At 39.4% G+C, this 21,415-nt stretch overlaps 1 protein-coding gene across 20 annotated transcripts in view; it reads left to right on the forward strand.

Moving 5' to 3' along the window:
• Nucleotides 1–21,415, forward strand: part of LOC135298834 (uncharacterized) — a 344,053-nt gene that overhangs the window by 230,018 nt on the left and 92,620 nt on the right. For 16 of the 20 annotated variants that reach the window (XM_064416877.1, XM_064416874.1, XM_064416876.1 and 13 more), the window contains 3 exons: nucleotides 10,511–10,690; nucleotides 12,756–12,832; nucleotides 14,707–14,891. In XM_064416877.1, the coding sequence (XP_064272947.1) occupies nucleotides 10,511–10,690; nucleotides 12,756–12,832; nucleotides 14,707–14,832 (383 nt within the window). In that variant the 3' untranslated portion in view covers nucleotides 14,833–14,891. The remainder of the gene's footprint in view (nucleotides 1–10,510; nucleotides 10,691–12,755; nucleotides 12,833–14,706; nucleotides 14,892–21,415) is intronic. The other 4 variants (XM_064416896.1, XM_064416893.1, XM_064416894.1 and 1 more) reach the window with 2 other exon arrangements.

A 21,415-nucleotide genomic window follows, 5' to 3' on the forward strand; every position in this document is an offset into this window, starting at 1 on the left:
GACTTTTATCGAGTCTTTAATTTACCTCAAAGTTTTATTCCATCATTGCTCTATTTTCAATTCCATTTTTATCATAACAGGACTGTCTTTTATTTACATTGGTGAAACCTTGAATTCATAAACTGTCAGAGTGATTTTAATGTAGAATAAGGCTTTATCACTGCATATAAATATCTTTAGCCTGAGATTCATTCAGAGCAATCTTTTGTGGTTTCAGAATGAATATAACGCTTTTTATGTGTACATACCACTAGATTTAAAATGAGATTTATTACATGTGTTGCTATTGTATAGAGAATGAGGGGAAATATGGGGAATACTTTCCCAATGTTTAAGGCTGCACCTCTTTGAAATAATAAACCATTCTCTCCTACTTCAAAGTAATTTTATAGTTATGTTTAAAGAACACTGAGGGTTTGTCTACTGCATTTGTAATTTTTACACTCAGCCAGAAAAAGACTCTTTGAAAAATGTTTTTTGTTCATTATTGTTTGTATTAAAATACAGTCAGTGGACCATGACCAGCATCAAAGCCTCAACATGTGTTCTGTGCAGCACATTGCAAGGGATAGTTCATGGTACAGTTGGATACTCCAGGCAGAAATCATTTTCTCATTCTTCTTCCCTGCTTTGCAAGCAAGATCATGTCACAACAGACATTCAGCCTCCTATTTCAGTGTCTCATTACCAACTGAGAAGACACTTGCTGAGGGAGCTTAGCCAAGGCCACAAAAGAAGTTTACAGCAGAGCCAGGAACTAGACCCAGATTCCCACTAGGTCCAGCAAGCACATCCATTTGGCTAAAGCTTCCTTAAGGATCTTGTCTGCTGCTGGATTTTTCTTTGGGTTGTCCAGGTTTATTGACAAACTTGTTTAGTCCTCTCCTTGAGCAGATAGGGTAGTATCCACACTTTCTCTTGGAAAAGTTTGGAGAAGTTGTGTGTGGCACCATTAGCTCTGTAGGAAACATTTCAATCGATTTATCAACTGTAATGGAAAATGAACTGTGCAACTGCTGTATTTTTATTAGAGAAGTGGCACAGATGAATTTCATCACAAGATGTGCTCGATATCTGTTTTACCAGGAGCGAGGGTTGCCTTTCAAGTGAGAGCAGCTCTCAGTTATGGATATCCTGTCTTCTTTTTAGTTTTCTTGTCACAAAAAAAATATATGGTAACTACCAGCTTATGTGAAATTGTTAGTGGCTGAGACTTGCTGACCTGCATGGAAGAAGTACAGAAAGAGCTGAGAGAACAGTGGCTAGCTTAGAAAGCTTGTTCTTTCAAGCTGCTTTGGTGCATATAAGGAAAAGATGATTTCTGGTGGAACATAACACGGCTAGGGTGACTTTGTGGGTACAGAGATGGAAGTAGCTGATCACATCCATTTGAAACATTGGCAGTATTCCTCCAGTTATCTCCATTTCTTTGAGGGTCTCTACCCTGTCTGAAGATCTGAAAAGGGCAACAGAAAGAAAAATGCATTGGATGAGCAGGTTTAAAGTGAATGTATTGTCTGTGGAAAATGCCTGTCAGTGCAGGCATTGGAGAATATGGGAAGCACACATGTGTAGCTCTCAATTTTCACACAGAATGCAACGGTGTGAGCTGCATCTCCTGTATGTGTTACATGCACACAAGTGGATGTTTGGTGTTTGTACATCTTCCTGAGCCAGTGCTTCCTGTGCATGCTGCATGTGCCTGATGGCGTGGATGTTTTCCCTGTGTGCTCTGTGTTCTTGAACACACATTTTCCACAGGCAATACATGATCTTTTTCATTTTTATGGAGCCGGGATTCCTGGGAATTCTTCAGCTATTACTGAGCTTTTCTGGGTCAGCCCTCATCATGATTAATATCAGTGATGTTCTTCCAAAGTCAATGTACTGGCACTGATTTAAGTTTTGACCTCTTCTTACCTATATTCTTTTGTGAATGTGTTTCTGTCACTAATGTACTCCACTAAGTGCCTGGTAGATCTATTGGAATAGCTTACCAATGGACTTATTTCAAGGTTTGATTTAGAAAATGCATTTCTCAGGCTGATTTTGATTATCTTAGTTCTCTCCTTTCCAGCAGATTGTGCTTTTGATGTGTTTGTAGTCATGTATTTTTCCTTCAAGGTAATGTTTGGGATCTCCTTTTACTTCTAAGGCAAGCTGTCAGCTCCAGGACTATTACCAACTTTGTACTCTTGCTTTACATTTTTCTCTTTTCCTTCCTTCCTTCCTTCCTTCCTTCCTTCCTTCCTTCCTTCCTTCCTTCCTTCCTTCCTTCCTTCCTTCCTTCCTTCCTTCCTTTCCTTCCTTTCCTTCCTTTCCTTCCTTTCCTTCCTTTCCTTCCTTTCCTTCCTTTCCTTCCTTTCCTTCCTTTCCTTCCTTTCCTTCCTTTCCTTCCTTTCCTTCCTTTCCTTCCTTCCCTCCCTCCTTCCTTCCCTCCTTCCTTCCTTCCTTCCCTCCTTCCTTCCCTCCTTCCTTCCCTCCCTCCCTCCCTATTTTGGCAGTGACTTTGTTGTTGTTGTTTTTTTTTTTTGTGTGTTTCCTTCCTTTGCATTAGCAGGAGCTTTGTTCTAGCAGATAATGGAACACAGCCATAGTCCCTTAAGTACAAGTATTTGCTGATTGCCCATTGCAACTGGCTGTATTTCATATTATTAGGAAGAGATTTTATTTTGCCTGGGTAAAACAAGCCACTAATTGAATTTCCACTAAAATATTTATTTGCCTACTCGTCCTATCCAACACTAGCAGATGGCTGATAGGCACACGGTGCTTAAAACTTTGAAAGAGATTGTAACATTATAAAAAAATTAAATCTGGATGGCTTTTTGATTTAGTCTTGATACAAAGTAGAATATTTCTGCCTATTGTCTACTTTGAATTAGAAGTGTAATTGTGACAAACCTCAATGACTACAGAAACACTGAAAAGGTCTTCTTTTGTATTCCTTACTTGGTTTTTTTCCTTTTAAATTGTATGCTGAAGTTCATTTGGAGTGTTATGGTAATTTCATCAGATCACATGAATTTCATCAAATTTCAGCCAGAGATTCTTTTCTTGCAGCATCTTTCAGGTTTGGTTTAGCACAGCTGTGACTTTAGCAATAGTCCACTGGACAGTTTCTTGGCTCTTGGGCTCATACAGGCAGTGTATTTCCATGGATTTTTGACTTTAATAACTACAAGCATGAGTGTGAGAATGGTTTGCACAAAAGTAGGGCCAGTTGCTTCCTTAAAGCAGATTCAGAAATAATTTTTGTTATGGAAAGCAATAAAGGTATGAGCGAGGAGGACAGATACATATCTGCATTTATGACCCAGCCCCAGCAGACCACCTGGAGCACATTCAGAGCACAGGAAAACCTAAAAGCAAGGTCCCCCTGCAAGTGCTCAGGGAAGGAATTTAACAAGCAGAGCATATTGTGAATGACCCATCCCTTGGATATTTTCCCAGCTTCTGGCAGTCTCTAGTGAAGGTCTGCCTAGACCGGGGTTACAACCAGGCCAATGTGTTTACTAGTACCTAAGCAACCTTAGGTACAACTCCAGAATTTTGGCTAATCCACTTTTTAATTCACTTGTTTTGCAGCTTTTGTAATATCCTATTTTGCTGTATGCAAGCAGTACCTCTTGTTTCTTTTGGACCTGCTGCATTGCCATTTCCCTGGATGCCTCCATCTGGCTGATAGAAAAAGCAGCAAACAAAAGCAGCTTCATACTCATCATCTTCATCTTACAGACCTCTGTTAAAATACCCCTCTGCCATCTTCCCTCCCAGCTCAGCTGTCTGTATCTGTAGTCTCTTCTTAAACCAGGCAGTCTTGACTATTTTTAATATCACTCTTTTCTAGTCTAGTGTCCTTTAGATGGGCTGGTGACAAGCCTTGATGCTGGTGCACCAGGAACACAGATGGAGAGGTAATGAGAGTGCTACCAGGGAGCACATCCCTAAATATTTTTTCCACACTTGTAGCACAGATATCAGCAATAATCATCCCTTTTTAAAAAATAAATCCTTCCCCTGGCTGCTTGCAGATCTGATAGTTCATCTTGAGAGATTTACAGTGATGTTATTTTCCTGCATGCTAAGTAAAGAAATCTCAGATGTATGAAATGAAAGGTTCTGAACTGCTTTTAAATTCCCCATACCCAGAATAAGAAGCACCCACCCCGCCCCACAAAAAAAAAAAAACAAAAAAACAAAAACAAAAAAAAAAAACAAACAAACAAAAAAAAAAACCTAAATACTTGAGTCACTTATTAGGGGCAGCTTTTTTCTCTGCCATATCTTGATTTAAATTGAATGTGTCATTTGGCATTAAGCAAAATGTGAGTTGTATCTTGAAAGACAGCATAACTCATAAATAGTGTAGCCATAAGCCAGATGATGGCTTACTTATAACCAGGCAAATCTAATATCCTGCTTTGCTGTAGGGTATGTGATTTTCTGTGTGTGCTCCACACTCCTGTAATTGTTTGTTGTAGAGGATGGTGAATTTGCCACTTGCCATGAGCTCGTTTCTTGTCTTAATGTGATGCAGTTAATATAGATGAATATATTTTTAAGGATTCTTTGAAATGTCACTCATATTTTAACAGTTTTCTGAATATAATCTTCCCATGGCAAAGAGAGTCTGTGGAAAAAATCACTACAGGCTAAATATTTATTGAATTAGACTATCACTGAGTTTATATTAAAAGATCCATACGAGGCTTCAGATTTTTTGGCCAGTCTCAGAAAGATATACAACTAGATATGAAATTTCCTGCAAAGTAAACTACCTCATAACAAATAGCTTTATTAGAATTTGCTCAGGAAGATTTAAAGGTGAGTGCCAAGAATATTTATCATGTAACCATATTCTGTCTTCTTTGTCAAGAGAGGAGACAAAAAGTGTATTTCAGAAGCAGTTGCAAGGACTAATATAAAAATTACATCACATCCATGTGAATATATTTGAACTGAGTGAAATGCTTTCCCAATCAAGAAATTAAAAATTAACTTTCAGTTGTTTGACAGACATCCAAACATTAGATGTTGTAGAAATAATTCTGTGAAATAAAAATATTAGTAACATTATTGTATTTAATACTTCTGAATAGAAAATTGGAAAATATAATCCTGGGCCTTTCATAAGTATAAGCAATTGCTGACATCAGAAAATACCTGTTTTGTTGTTTATTACCAGGACAGGTTTTATAAATGCCTTTGGGAATAAATCACCAAAGCCATTTACTCATCTTCAAAGAAGCAGAAGGAAATAATTGACAACAAAATAGAAAGGTGTACTTTAGAGAGTGATATAAAGTGAGTTGCAGAAGATGGCTTTGCCATTAAAATGCCTTGTTAGCTTCAAAGTTCTCATCTAAACTACCACAAATGGCTTTTTTAAAAAAACATATTTTAAAAAGAAAAGTGCTTGCAATTAAGTGTAGAGTCACATGTGATGCACACACACAGATACGAAGCATTTAAAGACTTGAAGAGAATTCTGTCTTTCAGAGATTACTCTGCTTACAGCTTTGCTTTTGAATGAACCACAGTCCCTTATGTCAATAGGACCATGTAAAAGGACCTTCCAGGTAGGTGAGAATCACTGTACACCTCCACCCTTAACCAGATGTAAGAGCTACTGGTCCGTGGCACCTATCATTGGTGGAAAAAGTGTTCCTGTGTGCTCCATTTCTGTGCTAGAGAGACAAAACTAGAAAAGTCTGGGGCTGGGATTTAGGACTCACCCACTGTGAGTTTCTCCTTTCGCTTGCCCTCTTTATGAAGAAGAAGCTACAAATAAAACAAGAGGCTGCTCTACCTGTGCATGGCCATTCTTCATGTAGAACATCCTTGCTCTTTGATTAATAGCACATTTCCCTGTGATTTATAACCATGCCTGTGTTCAGGTGGCGTCAGAATAGCAAGAAAAAAGAGTCAGGTTTATTAACAGGGAAACCATCTAGCATCCTATTTGGTTTTACTCAGAGTCCCATAACCACTATCAGCATAAGAAGCAAAATTTGTCCAAAACACAAAGGGCCAGGTGAAAGTTTAACACTGGCTGGAATGGGACATACTCACTGCATTTCTGGCCCATGTCTGAGCCCATGTCTGGCTTCCAGTCACCAGCACTCCAGTACTGCCCTTGTCGTGCCCTGCTGCCACACTCTGGGCTTTGTGTCTCGTCTGGTGGGACTTGTGCATCGTCCTTCTGCTTGGAACAGGAAGTATTTTTAATTTAAAAGTAAAGGACCATAAAAGAGAGCATGACAAAGAAGGATAAAACAACAGTGGAAAGTAAAGGAAAGGGACCTTGCTTTAGAAAGTATTTTGATCCCATTTTTGCCAAGGCTCATGGCAGAAGGACAGTAGCTGTGTTTGATCCTTCTCAAATTGCCTGATGATGGCTTGTCTGTGGAAGAGGCACGCACATTTTTTGTGACAGTCTGATCAATCTTCCCTATATTTACTTTCCCTGTTAGTGTGATTAGTTACCTAGACCACATTTAAAAGCTGATAAATTACATAAGTAGTCAGTTTTATGCAGTTGTAGTAACTGCCTTCTTAAAGGTCTTGCAGCAAGCAAGACAAGGCTGATGGTACCAGCTGCAGCTGGAAGTGTTGCCTGTGGTCCTCTGCAGCCACTTTTCAGTGGAGATTGATATCAGCAATTGCATATGGACATGACTGATAGGTGCAATGGCACTTTTAACCTTTTACTTTGGAGTGAGCTGTGTCCCCTCCAGCTCTCCATCATTTAGCATACCTGAAGAGGTGTTTCAGATGTGGCCATTGATACTCTTCTACTGAAAACTCAAAGTGACATGCAGGGGAAAAAAAAAAAGAGAAATTTTACCAAGTGCTTGTGTTACCTGAGTCACCCTGCAGCCTCCCTTGCTGCAGGGTCCCTGACTGCATGGTGCCATATGCTTGATTCCTTGCTTTGAAGAGGTCTGGCTTCCTGGGAGAAGAAAAATCAATATCCAGCTTTGACTAGGAGACTGAGACTGTATTTAAATGCAGTGGTGTGGCTAGTAACATTCATAAGTGAATAGACATTTTTGAAATGTACTTTATTGTACCTGTCCTGACCCTTCTCGACATCTGGCCTTGCTTTCGTTCTCCCATGGGATCATATCCTCTGTGAGGCATCTCTTCTTGTGTGCCCAAGCTCATTGTGCAGGCAGTGGATTGGGGTATAAGAATGCTCTCAGGATACTGCTCAAAGGACTTTCTGTGACATTTCCTTGCTGCAGGAAGCAGGTTCTGAATTTGTCACCAGTGTCTTCATTATCTGTAGAAAAAAGCCAAAAAGCTTGGAAAAAGGTATGGAGAGTCCCTGTGCTTTATCATCCACTGGCAGGCTCAAAGCATAAGAGTGGCCCTACTGTGGTATTAGGTTTGGTGTGTCACCTGGGAAGGCCATCTGCAAAGGGCTTATGGGACAGCTATTGTCAGTGGCAGGGAGGGGAGCACAGCTTTCCAGACATTTTTCAGGTGTAGAACTGGGTGCAGTTTCAGACTTGCGAAATTTCAAACTAATATTTTTGGGAACAGCTTTGATTATGGTGTATTTTAACCAGAAGCAACTGAGGTGCTTATAATTTTCTGGGCTGAATTAAGTGCACGTAAGTCTGGAATAACAGCATTTTTTTGTCATTGCTTGGCTCAATCATACTGGGAAATTATTTGATGCTCCAGAGCTAAAGACAATACAATAACCAGTCTGACCTGTGTTTATTCTTGTCTGCACATTACTTAGAACCTCAAAATTATCTTAATATCAAAAAAGTATTTTTCTTCTGTGAATGCATTGTACAAAAGGAGTTTGTTTATACACAATTTTGTGGTTTTTTTCTGATTTTTTCATTTTATTCTACTCTACATATATTAATTTTCTTAAGAAGATACTTGAAATCTGCAAAGGAACAAAGAAGGACACATGCCAAAAGTTTGCCTTCAACACCTTTTTTTTTAGTTGCTGTTAATTTTTGAGCCATTATTCAGGCAGCTGTCCAGGTCAAGAGAGTTCAAGCATGCTTCTTCTGCGCCACTTGCACTCCAAGACTGCAGTGAAGGAAGGGAAGTCTGCAAATTATTAAGCATTTGGCAGTGCCTTCTAGTTGTATTAGGTTATAACTGCATCAGCTGCATGATTAAGAGGAAGTGACAGGTAAGCAAAATGAGAACAAAAGTCTCATGCTGTTAGAAGCAAATGTCACCGTGTCATACACATTGCACACATATACCAGTGCTCTCTCTGAAAATACATACTAGAGGAGGAAAATAGGAGAGAGGGAACGTCTGTGTGTTTTGTGGGTGTGTTCTCATGTGTGTTTGTACAGTTTGTGTGCTGTGCACATTGGTGTTTACCTCCGGTGTGTGTCCGTTTCCATGTGTGGAAACAAAGGCACCCATGGAATTGTGGCACAGGTTGTAACAGTGTGCTGGAGATGGAGCACAGTGGTTCCTTTGTAGAGTCCTCTGGTCTGCTGGCTTGAAGGTTTCTGTACAGGTTTGGTTTTTTTTTCCCCTAATTAATTGATTTCTGGAAAAGTAATCATCCAATTTTTAGGTGTTTTGCTTTTCAGGTTACTTACACACCCCAGACAAATCTAGTTAAAATATGAGTATTGCAACAAATTACTACATTTATAGTTTGGGTTTTTTTTAATTGAGTACTCTTTGTGTATGTTGTAATATTTTAGAATTACATTTTCAAATTACAAGTTCTACAACTAAGTAAAGGTGTTTTCATAACCACTCAGTGATGGTGACCCTTAGTTTGGTAGATGATGGTGTGTAACATATGCATGGGGGTGGAAATACCTCTAGCTGGCCTCTAAGAACCAAAGTGTTTACTGGTTAGGTTCACAATTGGGAGTGACTCTGAGAGTCAGAAGCATGGCAACCAGTTTTGGGGTGCGTGAAAGAATGTGGGATTATATAAGGCCCTGACCAAAGTAAATGTCTCTGGCTTGGCTGGGGAGAACAGAGGGCTGCTCATCTGTAGTTTCAGAATTAGTCCTGCCAAGCCTACAGGCTGCTATCAAAATATCTCTCTTAACTGACGACCAGGGGGCAAATCATATTTTTCAGAGCCATTATAGTCATGATGCAGAGGCAGGAGATGGTGAGGTTTCTTGGAGACCTCACCATTACATTGCCAGTTGAGATCTGAGCTGAGTGTGCAACAGGACAAACTGGCGCTCTTGGTTTCCTGCTTGTGTCCTTTATTCCATATCTTGGTATTTTAACTAGCTGGGAGAAGATGAGGAGGGCTGTCATGCTGCCAGCCACTGAGCAGGTGTGTGACACCCTAAATTCTGGAGTATCACTTGTGGGTTTGGCTATTCTGTGTTATTCTCATGGCAGTGTGTATTCCAGTCATCCAGCTATGCATATCAGTGCCAGTGTGGTCCCACATAGCAGGGTTTTGGGTTGGGAGAAGAGTTCAGTTTATACTTTTATAATATCAGACTTATGCACACATATATACCATATATGAAGGGAAGTGAAAACTTGAAAAAGCAGAGATTGCACGTTGAGTGCTGAAAAGAGAAACAGTGTTCAGGCGATAACATCACCTGAGTGACATTAATTCCCCTGTCTGTTCCTAACCACTACTGTCATATAATATTAATGGTTGCATTTACAGAGAAAGGAGGAGCAGGCTTTAATACTGGGGATTCACATGAGATGCTCTCTGAAATCCTAAAGATAAGAGGAATTTTGCATTCTCAAAATGCCCAAGTTAAGTGCATTTAGAAAATATGTAGACTAGCTTGAGCCTCTCTTGTTGAATTTCTCAGATATAAAATGAAAATGTCACTCAGATTCTGCATTACCATATATGGAGGTTAAATCTGTGTATCGTTCAATCATAAGTGAAGGAGGTTTCTTGCAGCAGTAACAGCATTTCATTTCTTTATATTTATAGCAATAAAACCAAAAAAGACATAGACAACAGCCCCAATTTTGTGTGCTTAATATGTGTGAAAACACATGGGAAAGAGCTGTTTCTTTCATTTCACTTCCAAAAAAATTATCTCCTTAGAAATGTTCTTTTTTGAATTTTTTAATGATACAGCCAAAAAACCAAGACTGGTGAAAACTCAAGTGGCCAAGGAGAAAAATCTACACTAATTTATTTTCCCTGAAAAGAGACTATGGATACCTAGTACTGCATACCTCCTTTCAGATGATTTGAAACTCATGTGAGTGCCTGATGCTGAGACACAAGAGCTGGTCAGCCAGGCTGTCAGGGATCTGTTTCTCATTGTAGTTGAACTTGGTAGCAGAGCTTCTCTTTATTTCTGCACAGGTGTCTGACTCTGCAACTTCATATCTTGGGATGTTGTATTGATTAACATTGTACAAGAGATGTGTACCTTTCTTTTCTAGCAAGCATACCTGTACAAGTCAAATATTAATGCCTAGGGTATTCTGTAAATAGCATTCATAATTCTGCTCTGAAGTAACTTTCTGTGAAGCCGTTTTCCACTCTGTTTCTTAGAGAAAAACAAATATATAACAGAACTCCGAGACTCCTTTCCAATATTTCATTTGCCGGCTTTCAAACGTCATCATGGGAGCAATGAGACAAGAAAAGAGTCTTTTCTTCCTTCAAGGTCTGCAGTGAACAGTGTAAAGCCACGCACAATGGATTTGGAAGAAGCTTTATATATTATGACAAGTGAGTGTATCTCCAGGGTGCTCTGCAGTTGTGGAATGTAGTTCTGAGCCACATCATCTATTAAGTCGCTGAATGTGGTAAAATTTCTCAGGTTCTTGGAAATGAAAAGCAGATGAAAAGACCCCCATGACTCAGTCCTTATGAATGCAATGAAGTAAGATTATCAGCCTAAATTGTCCCTACTAATCAACAGTGTAAGCTTGCAGTGATAGCCTCTGTAAATCTGCAGAGCGTTGGGACTGTGCTGGGTGGAAGGAGTCAACTGACAGCTTTAGGGTCATGTTCTCAATATGAGTCTCAAAATGTTCCAGCTGAAAAAAAGAAAAGAAGGCATATGTACTCATTGCTCCTGGGGAGGTGTTCATGTGGTTAGAAAATGCATTGTTATAAAGCTGCTTCTACAGAGAGGGAGAATTACTGGGTTTGGAGATGTTGTTTGGTTTTTTTTTTCCTTTTTTTCATCCTCTGTTCTCTCACAGTTTCTCTTTTCTTATTAAGCCCTGATATTCAGCCTTTCAAAATTTGTTATGCCAACAAAAGCAGGGGATGGCTCCGTGGCTATACTATTTCTGTCATGCTGAAAATTATTTAGTGTTGACATGCCTGCACTGATGTACATCCATACATTTATTCATACCTTGCTCTTCAGCACTGGATAAAGAATAGTCTGATAAATATGCTTAAAATGAGGAGAACGAGCTGCCTTCCCATTCATAACCTGAGGCCAGTTATGCTCTTGGTACTTTAGCTATCATACCTGGAATCCAAGGGATAATAAATACTTTCTTTAATCTTTTTTAAATTTTCTGTCAGTGTGTGTGTACTTGTCTGGATACTTTTCATACTTGTGATCTACTTCTTAGATTATGTCTTTAACTTTTCAAGTTGTATTTTGTTAATCAGCTTTCACAGGAAAGGGACACATTTCATTTTAAAAAATAAAAAAATAAAAAATAGAGAGATTGCCAAGTTAATTAAAGTTGAGGAAAAAGAAAAAAAAGAACATGCAACAGCCTGACTAGACACAGAAAGTGGAGAGAAAAACCAGCATCAAATATGAGAATATCTTATTAAAAAATGCACTGCATGAATCAAAGTGGTTCATCATTTAATCATTCCATTGGATTTTTTTAATAGACAGTTTGCTTAATAAATAAATAGATTTTCTACTAGAAAAATCTTCATTATAAGGAGTCTCCTCCATGTTGGTTTAGAAACAGTGCCTTCCAGGAAGGAGTCAGTAATTCCTGTCCTGTCAAAATTTACTGCTGGTTTTGGGTAGTCTTAAATAGAGGTGAAAGAGTGAAAAATAATAAAGTCTTTTACAGTTAATAACACCAGAAAATGGCAGACTGCTAAACTCAGTGCCTGGACCTTAATCTTGGTAAAGAGGGAATACTTGGAGAACTCAACTTCCAAAAATTTTGAGGTCATACGGGCTTATGAATATGCTAAAGGGTCTATCCTAGGAGCTGCAGGAAGGGAGGGACTGAAAAGTGTGTGAGGTGCAGACTGGGGGTAATTCCCAGTGTGTCTTGTGTCACATTGCTGCAAGACACAATCTCCAGCAGGAAAATGCCCTGCAGGTGCCATAACTTGCTTCAGCACATGACATCCAATTTTGCAAGGTCTGATGACAGGCATGGAATTAACTTGGTCTGCTGCCGTAGGCATGCCTGGGAGCTGCTTACCAGCTCCAGAAGCATGTCAAGATATTTGCCCCATCTTTTATGAAAGAAAAATAGCCATCAGCGTTGGCATTTGAAAGAGCACCAATAAATTCAGGTAGAAGCTGAACAGTCATTTCAGTAGTTTCCCTTGTGTCTGAAGTTAAATGCTATGCTTGATTTTTTTTGTTAAACTCAAGTCTCTGAAGACAGGAATTACATAAGATTTTCATGACATTCATTAAGGTCCTATTTAAATTAATACAAAGCCAACAGAGTTAATTAGGGGGAATAAATGGGTATGTTTCTGTTGTGTGCAAAATTCTATAGGTAGAATTTAGTTCTCAAAGGATGCTATGCGACTGAGAAGTCCTATGAAGATTTTTTTTTGTTTTCAGTTTTACAGGACTGTTCTGTAAAAGGTTGCACTAAGGAGATGCTTTGTAGAAGATTCTATCCTCAGGTAACTATTCCTGTAAGTGCAATTACATTTTTCTCTATATCACTGCTATATAATTTGCTCTTATGAGCTGATTTATTTTGTTTTGAAAGTCAAGCCTCTTATCCTAAAGAATAGCACAAAGTAATCCAAGAGAAGACCTCATAAACCTTTTTGCATCCACCTGAATGAATCCTGATTAGCAACCTGTGCAGTGATGTTATCCTGATTGGTGGGAAATTGGTGAAGGAAACAACCAATTTTCAATCAACATAATTGGTTGCTCAGGAGGTTTGAAATCTCGGGTAAAAGCATTGCATCTTCTACAGCTGTGTTAAAAGATTTTTCTGGAATAGAAAATAAATTGTTAATAAGAATTGCACATCTGCGAAAATATTTACATTTATGAGTAGTCTGTAGACAAGTCACATGACAGGTATTTTTAAAATCATTAATGTTGTAGGCTTTTCTGTCATTATTAAAGCTCAGGAAATCCAAATTCTATAAAAGACATTAAAAAAAAACCAAAACAGTTTCAACCTGCTGCCCAGCAAAGAAGTTTCTTGATTGATTTCTATGGGTTCTGAGTACATTTTTATTCGTTTGATTATTCAGTCCTGCAATACAAATCCACAGCAGAGTGGTACCCAAAACCTGGTTCAGTCCATCTTAATCTGAATGTTAGAAAATGCTGTTTAAATGACACCTGCAGTCTCACATGTGGTTGGCAGTGGTGATGAGCTCGAGCAGAGGAGCAAATGCAAAAGGAAAAGCATTCCCATGGCTTCTCATCTCTCTGGCAGTATGGTCTGGTCTTGAGCTGACTATAAATCCATCCAAGTCCAAAAAGTCAAATTGGCTGCACCAGTTTACCCAGCTGGGAACTTTGGCCTGACTTTGTAATTCATCATTAATTTTGTATGCATTTTGTATGCCTGGCCTGATGTTTTCCCACTCTAATCTGGCATAAATAAATTAAGAAATAGTATGTTTCCCATACAAAGCCAATGTAACTTTTAACTGGTTTTTGATGTGTTTTAAAGGTCGTTCAGGAACAGAAATGGATCTTTTACTAACCCAGTCAGGCTGAACTGATTCTGCTGAAGTATTTTTTGATTAATATCTACCTGTGAGTTAAAGGTATCCCAAAGCCACTGCCTTGAAGAAGGTGGCTGCTTCACTGCAGTACAGCTGGGCAGCACAGCTGAGCTTTTGGTGCCACATCTGGCCGAGAGAAAGACACAAAATAATGGCACAGATTTGCCACTTCCCTGCTCTGAATTGTGACATTGCAATTAGTGTGCATCTCCCAGAGGAGAACAAAGCTGGATAGCCATGGCTGTATGCACATATCCTCTGCATTCTTCCACCTCAAATTCTCCCTTAAATCAGGCAAGATGTGGAATGGCTGTGGTGTAACAGGACATAAAACATTTTTGCTTGCTGTGCTTCCCAAGCACTTCCCTTATCACCTTGAGCTGTCCATTCAAGTGTAAAGAGAAGTTTCACTACCCACCTTCTAAAATTATAGTTTCTATCTATTAAAAGAAAGTGGCTCAAAATCCTTTTGAGAGGATAAATAGCACAGAATGCTTTGATTCATATCTGTGAGCTGGAAATTTCACACATCAAGTAAAACACCATGAATACATCATTATTTTGACAGCTTTGTGAAAAAGGAGGCAAGAGGATCTCATTGCATGGATTTAATTTCTGAAGTTTCACAGCTTTGTGTTTTGCAAAAGAATTGAATCCTTCCAGCAGAGCAGAGCAGGTGGTAAACTGAAGGGCAAAGGGGAGATGCTGTCAAATCTCATACTTGGCATGCAAGCCCCCACCAAGGGCTTCCAAGGCAGCTCCTGTGTCTCTCACCTTCTCAGAATAATGTCTTTTGTCTTTTTATTTTTCAGGCCTGGCACTTATCCAGCTGCAAGGGTGGGGGGGGTCACAGAAGAGAGCAAGTTAAATTGCTGAGTTTCCCACCAAGCGTGCCAGAGGTGAAAAGAAAGAGCTTCACTTTCCCCACCAGAGGATAGCTGGATGCCCACCACCACTATGCCTCCCTACAAAAGGAATTTTGTGGGCTGCTCTTCAGGTAAGATGAAAATCTTTCTGCAAATGCTGGGGACAAATGCAGTGTTTGTTTAGCATAAAGCTGAATTTTAATGAAAAGTGTCATGAATAAGGGGTAATATCCCAGCTACAATGAAGGATGATTTATGTTGAGGTAGGTGAAGGGAGACTCAAAAAAAAAGGTCCATTGTTTCTCTGAGCAGTAGTACCCTCCCATGTTCTCATGTCTCTCAGCCAAATATTTATGCACCATGTTTGTGGAAAGCCATTTTAAAGCACTGAGGATACTGAACTGTTTTTATTCCGTTTGAGTAATGGATTTGGACCTCTCTTTCTAATCATGAAATGAGAGATATATTTGTAGAAAACAATGGAGGTTTTCCTCTCCTATCCCATGACTCCAGATCTGAGACTTTACAAAAATTAAAGGTACATGCATGTATTTGGTTAGGAATTTTAACATAACCTTCTTCTACCTCTTTTGTTCTCAGTTGCCCTAATTACCTGTTCTCCCTGATCTGATGCAGTTTAGAATTGTAGGAAGCATGTACTTTCTTCTGGAATAGAAACCTGATTTTTTTTAAGCTTTGGCATTGACATAGGAACACCTGGTATGTTAGTGGTGGTATTTCAATACTTTTGGTCCCATGGTCAGGAGAAATTGCAAGGATAATACAAAACTATAATTAAAGCTAAAAGCAAACTGAGAGTCTGTCAAAGCTCAGAAAACTTTCCCATAAAGTTCCCATTTTTATGGACTTGTTATTTTGTACAAATCCATTTTCTTCTTTCCTGTCACATCTTCAAACCTTTCTGTAAGGAATCACCATCTCTTTTTCCCCTCCTAATTTAAATTCTGCTCTATCTGTTTGGAATATTAGGTATGCCTTAGCAGTAAAATTATTTTAATGATGTGGCTGAGTGCTCGTATATATTCAGGCAAGCAAACATAAAATGGTCATTCTTTATATTAAGGGTCTATCTATAGTTTAGAAAAGGTAATAAATGATAGATTGAAAGCATAGGTGGCTCAAGTAGTGGATGGTATGTATTACAGAGGTTATTAGCTCATCAGCTGAAGGTGCCGTAGATGGCTGCAGGCCAAACTTGGAAGCAACCTGCAAAATGGCTGGACTCTGTAACAACTGATTTACTATATACTAACATGCACATTAACTCTTTATCAACTCTTTGTGAAATATATATGTTTGGCACCCAAATGACAAGTAGGACTGTAAAAAGAGATGTAAAATTTCCTTGTGAATGGCAGTATACTGGCTCTTATTTTAGTTTAAATGTGCAGTAGGATTTGTAAGGGTTCCTATGCCACCTGAGATACAGGTCTTGTTTTCAGAAGTGGCCCTGTGCAGTGACTGCCTCATTTCCAGTCAGAATTAGGCCTCTAAATCTTCTGAATATTGTTGAATATGTTGCTGTCTGTTTCATTTACTGTTAGCCAAATGTCCATTTTAATCCCCCAGCTTTTCCTACAATGTGTATGTGTGTGTCTGCTTTACCAGAAGCAGAAAGGGGAGCTGTAGGGGTGGCAAGGATCCCACTTGTCTCAGATTCCAGTACCTTTCCATAATGATCATCCTCTTCCTACACTCCAGGATAAGCGTAATGCTAATAACTGCATTATCTGCCATGCCTTTCCCTGTGAAACAGAGGAGGTTTAGGTAGTGGTGAGCATGGAAGGATTTGGGCTTTCTCATCCTGCAACCAACTGCTGCAATTTACAGTGGTGGAAAAATTGCCAGAACTGAGGCAAGTAGGGATCTTTCAGTGCCCAAGCAGAACCAGATGTGCCTCAGCCACTCCTCAGGGCTGTCTGGTAGCTGTTCTGAAGGTAGGGAAAGAGACCACTGCTTCATCTTGTTGCAAAGTCCAGTGCTCTACTGCTAACAAGTTGCTGTCTTTTTTTCTGGTGAAATGTAGGGGTTTGTTGTAACTTAAGCCTTTTATTTTTATCTTGTCTACCTTGGAAGTGGAGAAAAGAATCCCCCCTTCCTTTTTCCTTTAACCTTTTATGTAGATGATTACTGCTGTTAGATCTCCTCTTAGTTTTCTATCTCCTTGTAGTGGTTGTCCTTGTTTCATGGCTTCATTTGTTCCAACCAACAGGAAAATTTCCTTACATAAAGCGGCTTTGGTTCAGGCCCTTTGCTAGATAAAGCTCTGTATTGAAAACACCATTTTAGTAGTTCAGATGTTACATGTTGGGATGGCAAGCATGTGCTATTTGAAATTGTGCTTAATGGGCAACAATCTCATTTGGAATAAAGAAGGGTTATGTCCAGCCTGCTTACAATCATTATTTCTCCTTAGCTCCACAGCCCTATTTTTTTATATCTGTTCTACCACTGTTTATGATTCCTTACAGTAAACACTGTAATTTTTTTAAATTATCATAAACTAAACTCCTATTGACCAGGGACAGGAAAGCCAACATAAGAATGCAGAAGGCTACAGAGTTAAGACTTGCAGGTTTTGTTTACTAATAGAGTTGTTTGTCATTAGGTGTTTCCAATAATGGCTCTAGAAAGCATTGACTATTTTTATGCCTTCCATTCAATTTATAAATTCAGTTTACTGGAGAGTAAGAAAACAAAGATATGGAATGGTCTAAATGTTCCTGGGTAGCTTTACTGGTTTTTTAAACTTTTTTTTCTTTTGTCTAGGGTTTTCTCTCCTGCTTCAGGTAGGCTTAGGTTTTTAGGGGAAAAAATTGAATAAATACAAAACCAGTTAACTTTCTTATTCTCTTCTGCAATTTTTTTCATAACACAGAGGAATAGAAAATAATATAATAGAAATAATCTCAAAACAAATGACAGGGTTAGAAGTTATGTGGCAAAAGTTTAAGGATCCCTGATGAACAGGCACCTTTCTCTTGGCATGGCTGTGTAGAAGAGAGGTTGCAAAGGGGTCTTTTACCTATTCAGCCTGTGAGCAGTAGTGTCTCTGTGGTCTCTGGAGTGTGAGATGTGATGAGATACTGCTACAAGGAGGGATTCAAACCCTCATAGTTAAAATTCAGGAGTCACAAGATCAGTTTTCCTTTTTTGTACAAATGTTCTTTGTTTTTGTGGAGATATGAGTAACCTATATACTATTTTGAGTGAGCACATATATAGCTACTTTCTGAACAGAGCTTCTACCTTTACTCCCAATGGGTGAAAAGCAAATTTTTCTCAGTCCTGGAGAGTTCAGAACATGAGGCTGAACAAGTTTCTAGACCAAACTGGGTATGGTTGCCTCTTGCAAAGGCACTAAATAAATAAAATTCGGAATACTGGAGTAAAAGTTATAAAAAGTGGTTATTTAGGTTATGGTCCACAGTCTTTATGTGACAAGAGCTGCTGAGAATAGATTAATATTTCCAGAACTAGGCTCAAGTTGCCTTGGGATAAGAAGATGGAAGAGAGTTTTGCTAATTTCCTTCTGTCAGAGCTAGTTTTTTGCCTCTGGGCTTTTAGGAATTCTCATAAGCATAGATCTCTGGAAGAAGCCCTATATTGTATGGGTTGCCAGTCTGTGTCTGTGAAGCAGGACCTCTCCAGAGCACCTTATGAACACAGGGTTTGATAGATATTTTAGCACTGTCTCTGACTTTCTCCCTGCTGAGTCATTCAGGAGGTGAATGGTTTGATTTCTCTCTGTAGCCAAGGTGGGTTGCACAAAATCTGTGATGTACAAATTATATCAGAGAAGCAGAGAAGATTCTGCATGTGAATTGTTAGCCAGGTAACAGGTATTTTGCTGAGACTTCTCATTTCTCTGCCTTCATCAACATTAAAAAGTATGTAGTAAAGTAATTCAGCAAGAAGTGATTTAAGTTCAGGACCATGCAGATGCCTGACTCATGGCTAATTATGAGTGCCCACTGGGAACATTTATAAAGATACCTGATGCTGTTGAGCCTCTAGGACATCAGCACAATGCTGGATGTATTGAATCCAATTTAATTTTATGTAACTTAGACTGAGATTTCTCCCACTTCACTAGGTATGATTACTGTTGATCAGAGGTTCAAAAAACTAAACCAGACTAAACACATTAGGCTTGTCTTTTATACCTGGCTTGTCTTTACAGTCATCAGAGGAATATATGCATATTAGTGGAAGTGGGAATTAGTCCTGTTTTATGCTAAACAACTCAGAGATGGGGGAGCATTTGGAAGTTATTAGCTTAAGTTTGCCTTGTACATTCCCTTTCCTCCAGCCAGATTGAACATGAAATGATTTGGCATGTGTTCTTGATCCTCTGTCATTGATGAATGCCACTTAGTGACATATTTGCATGATATTTTGAGCAGGATAAATGGTTGCTTGAGTCTTTTTTGGTGGCTTTGACTTTGGACTTTTTCCAAAAATGTAGTCTTGCTGTTGTTGTAAGTTCACATTGTGAATGTTATTTCCCACACAGTATGGCACAAAGTCCTGGTGTTATTTATTCAGGTTGCCCTTTGCTGTGGCCTGCAACTTCTCTCTGCCTGCTATGCAAGCACTGAGAGAAGAGGGGATGTGAAACTTCCCAACACTACCCCCTCTTTTCATGGATTTCTGGGTAGGGTGTGAGAAACGTGAGAAACAAGAGCTTTAAAGATGCGCAGTCACATGTGAGGAGAGCAAAATTGCCCTTTCTTAAACATGGAAGCTGTTAAATATATGTAGCTGGAGGGAGTCCTGCTGTGTCTCCTGCATGCTCACCCAAGCACCAAGTGGCATCTGTCCCTAAAACTAACTGATCCCTATCTGACTGTTTATGACTCTTGTGCCACACTCATTATTTATTTAATGAAACATCCCAGTGAAACAGAAGAGCCATTCATAAGCCCCCGACAACAAACAATCATGAAAATTGCCTTTGAATTTCCCTAATTTGCTTGTAAGAGTCAGAACAATGGAAGAGAGTAATTGCAGTTATTAAAAGAAATTGCTGCAGGCAAAATATAACCCAGAAAAACTCAAACCCAGAAAAACAGAAAGGGGTGCAAATAGGAAAGCCCACCCAGTAAGATACCTCATGTTCCCTACCTCCTTTTGCCTGTGTAATGAAAGACTTCACCTTGCTCTTTTATTTAGCACTGTTATTTAGGAGGAGAATCAGAGCATTTAGTATCAGCACAGTCAAGCTGTGTGTGGCAGCGCCTCGTCTGGCACAGCCACTGAAGAGCTGCTTTCTTCCAGTCTGCATCCTGCCTGTGCAAAAACATCCCTCTGTGGAAAATAAGTGTATTGGGAGCCAGGAGGAGGAAAACTCACTCTAGCATCAACTTCTCTACGGAGAGGACTTTAACTCCTCCCTGGGCATGAAGCAGAATGCTTGTGAAACTAAGAGGCTTTTCCAAACACACCTGGCTTTTGGCATCACATCAGCCCTAACAAGATTTGTTTTCTTTAAACATTTAGAGGCAGATTCTGAAGAATTTGGGTTCCTAAAGGTGTGTTTGTAGAGCTCTGGGGATTCCTGTGGGTGCAGACCCAACTGACTTGGCACATGGAAAGGGGTGGTGAACTGCTGTGTGTCCTTGGCCACGCAGAAAATCTCTAAGCAATGGCAGAAACAAACAGGGCTTTAACTTTTGTGTGCCTGACTTCCCTGTGCAAGTAAGAGTCGAGCTTCTCCACCAGTTAAACACTGCAGCACTAAGCAAAGTGATGCTTAAGTACTTGCAGAAGTTGTCCCTCAGAAACCAGGTGGCATTGTAAGGGGAATCTGTTCTTCATACGAACTGCTTTTGTCCTGGACAATTCAATAGAGCTTTGTCCAGTACAACTGAGCACGGGGGTAACTCTCATCTCTGAGTACAAATGAAATGTGTTTGGCTCTCCCACTTTTGTATAAGAAGATAACAGAACAAAGGATCACTGCAATTTAAGGGCATGAACCCTCATTTTCTCTCCAGTCCACCTAAATAAAAGAGGATTTCTTGTTGGCCTGTGATACTCCCTTCTGCAAGTCAAAGCTTTTTCAGTTCCTACTGCAAGTAGTGGCAGTTTACTCACAATTTTTCAGCTGCATGTGATATCCAAAATTGGCTGCCTTGTTGTAATGAAAAGCAGCCTGCCAACACAGAGGTCCTTCCAAAGAAGCCTGGCTATTGTCAGAGAAGAGAAAGCAACTGTGGTAATACTCCTGCATCGCTGTTTCACTTCATGCTTCACCACAGGAGCAAAGCAAGGCAGTGAAGACCACTGACAAGTGTTTACAGAATGTGGCTCTTTGACAAAAATGATTGTCAGGCAGTGACTATAATAAAACGTTAGCAGGAGATAGTGGGCTTTCTTGGGTTTTTGTGCCCAGGCAGCTGGCAGTCTTAATTGCTCTGAAGAAATAGAAACAGAATTTCATTTTCTTCTCTTGTTATTTGGGGAGGCAAATCATTCAGCATTTTAACTCCATGACTCCCTGCCTAATTTTCCCTTATCAAAATAAAGGTGGATGGAACTTCCTTTTAGTTCCCTTTCAGTACACATTGAGTAAATGCACCAAAATATCTCTGGTTTGCACTGATTCAATGTACGTAAAATTTAAATTATA

Source organism: Passer domesticus, chromosome 4, assembly GCF_036417665.1.
Source record: "Passer domesticus isolate bPasDom1 chromosome 4, bPasDom1.hap1, whole genome shotgun sequence".
Taxonomy (NCBI): Eukaryota; Metazoa; Chordata; class Aves; order Passeriformes; family Passeridae; genus Passer; species Passer domesticus.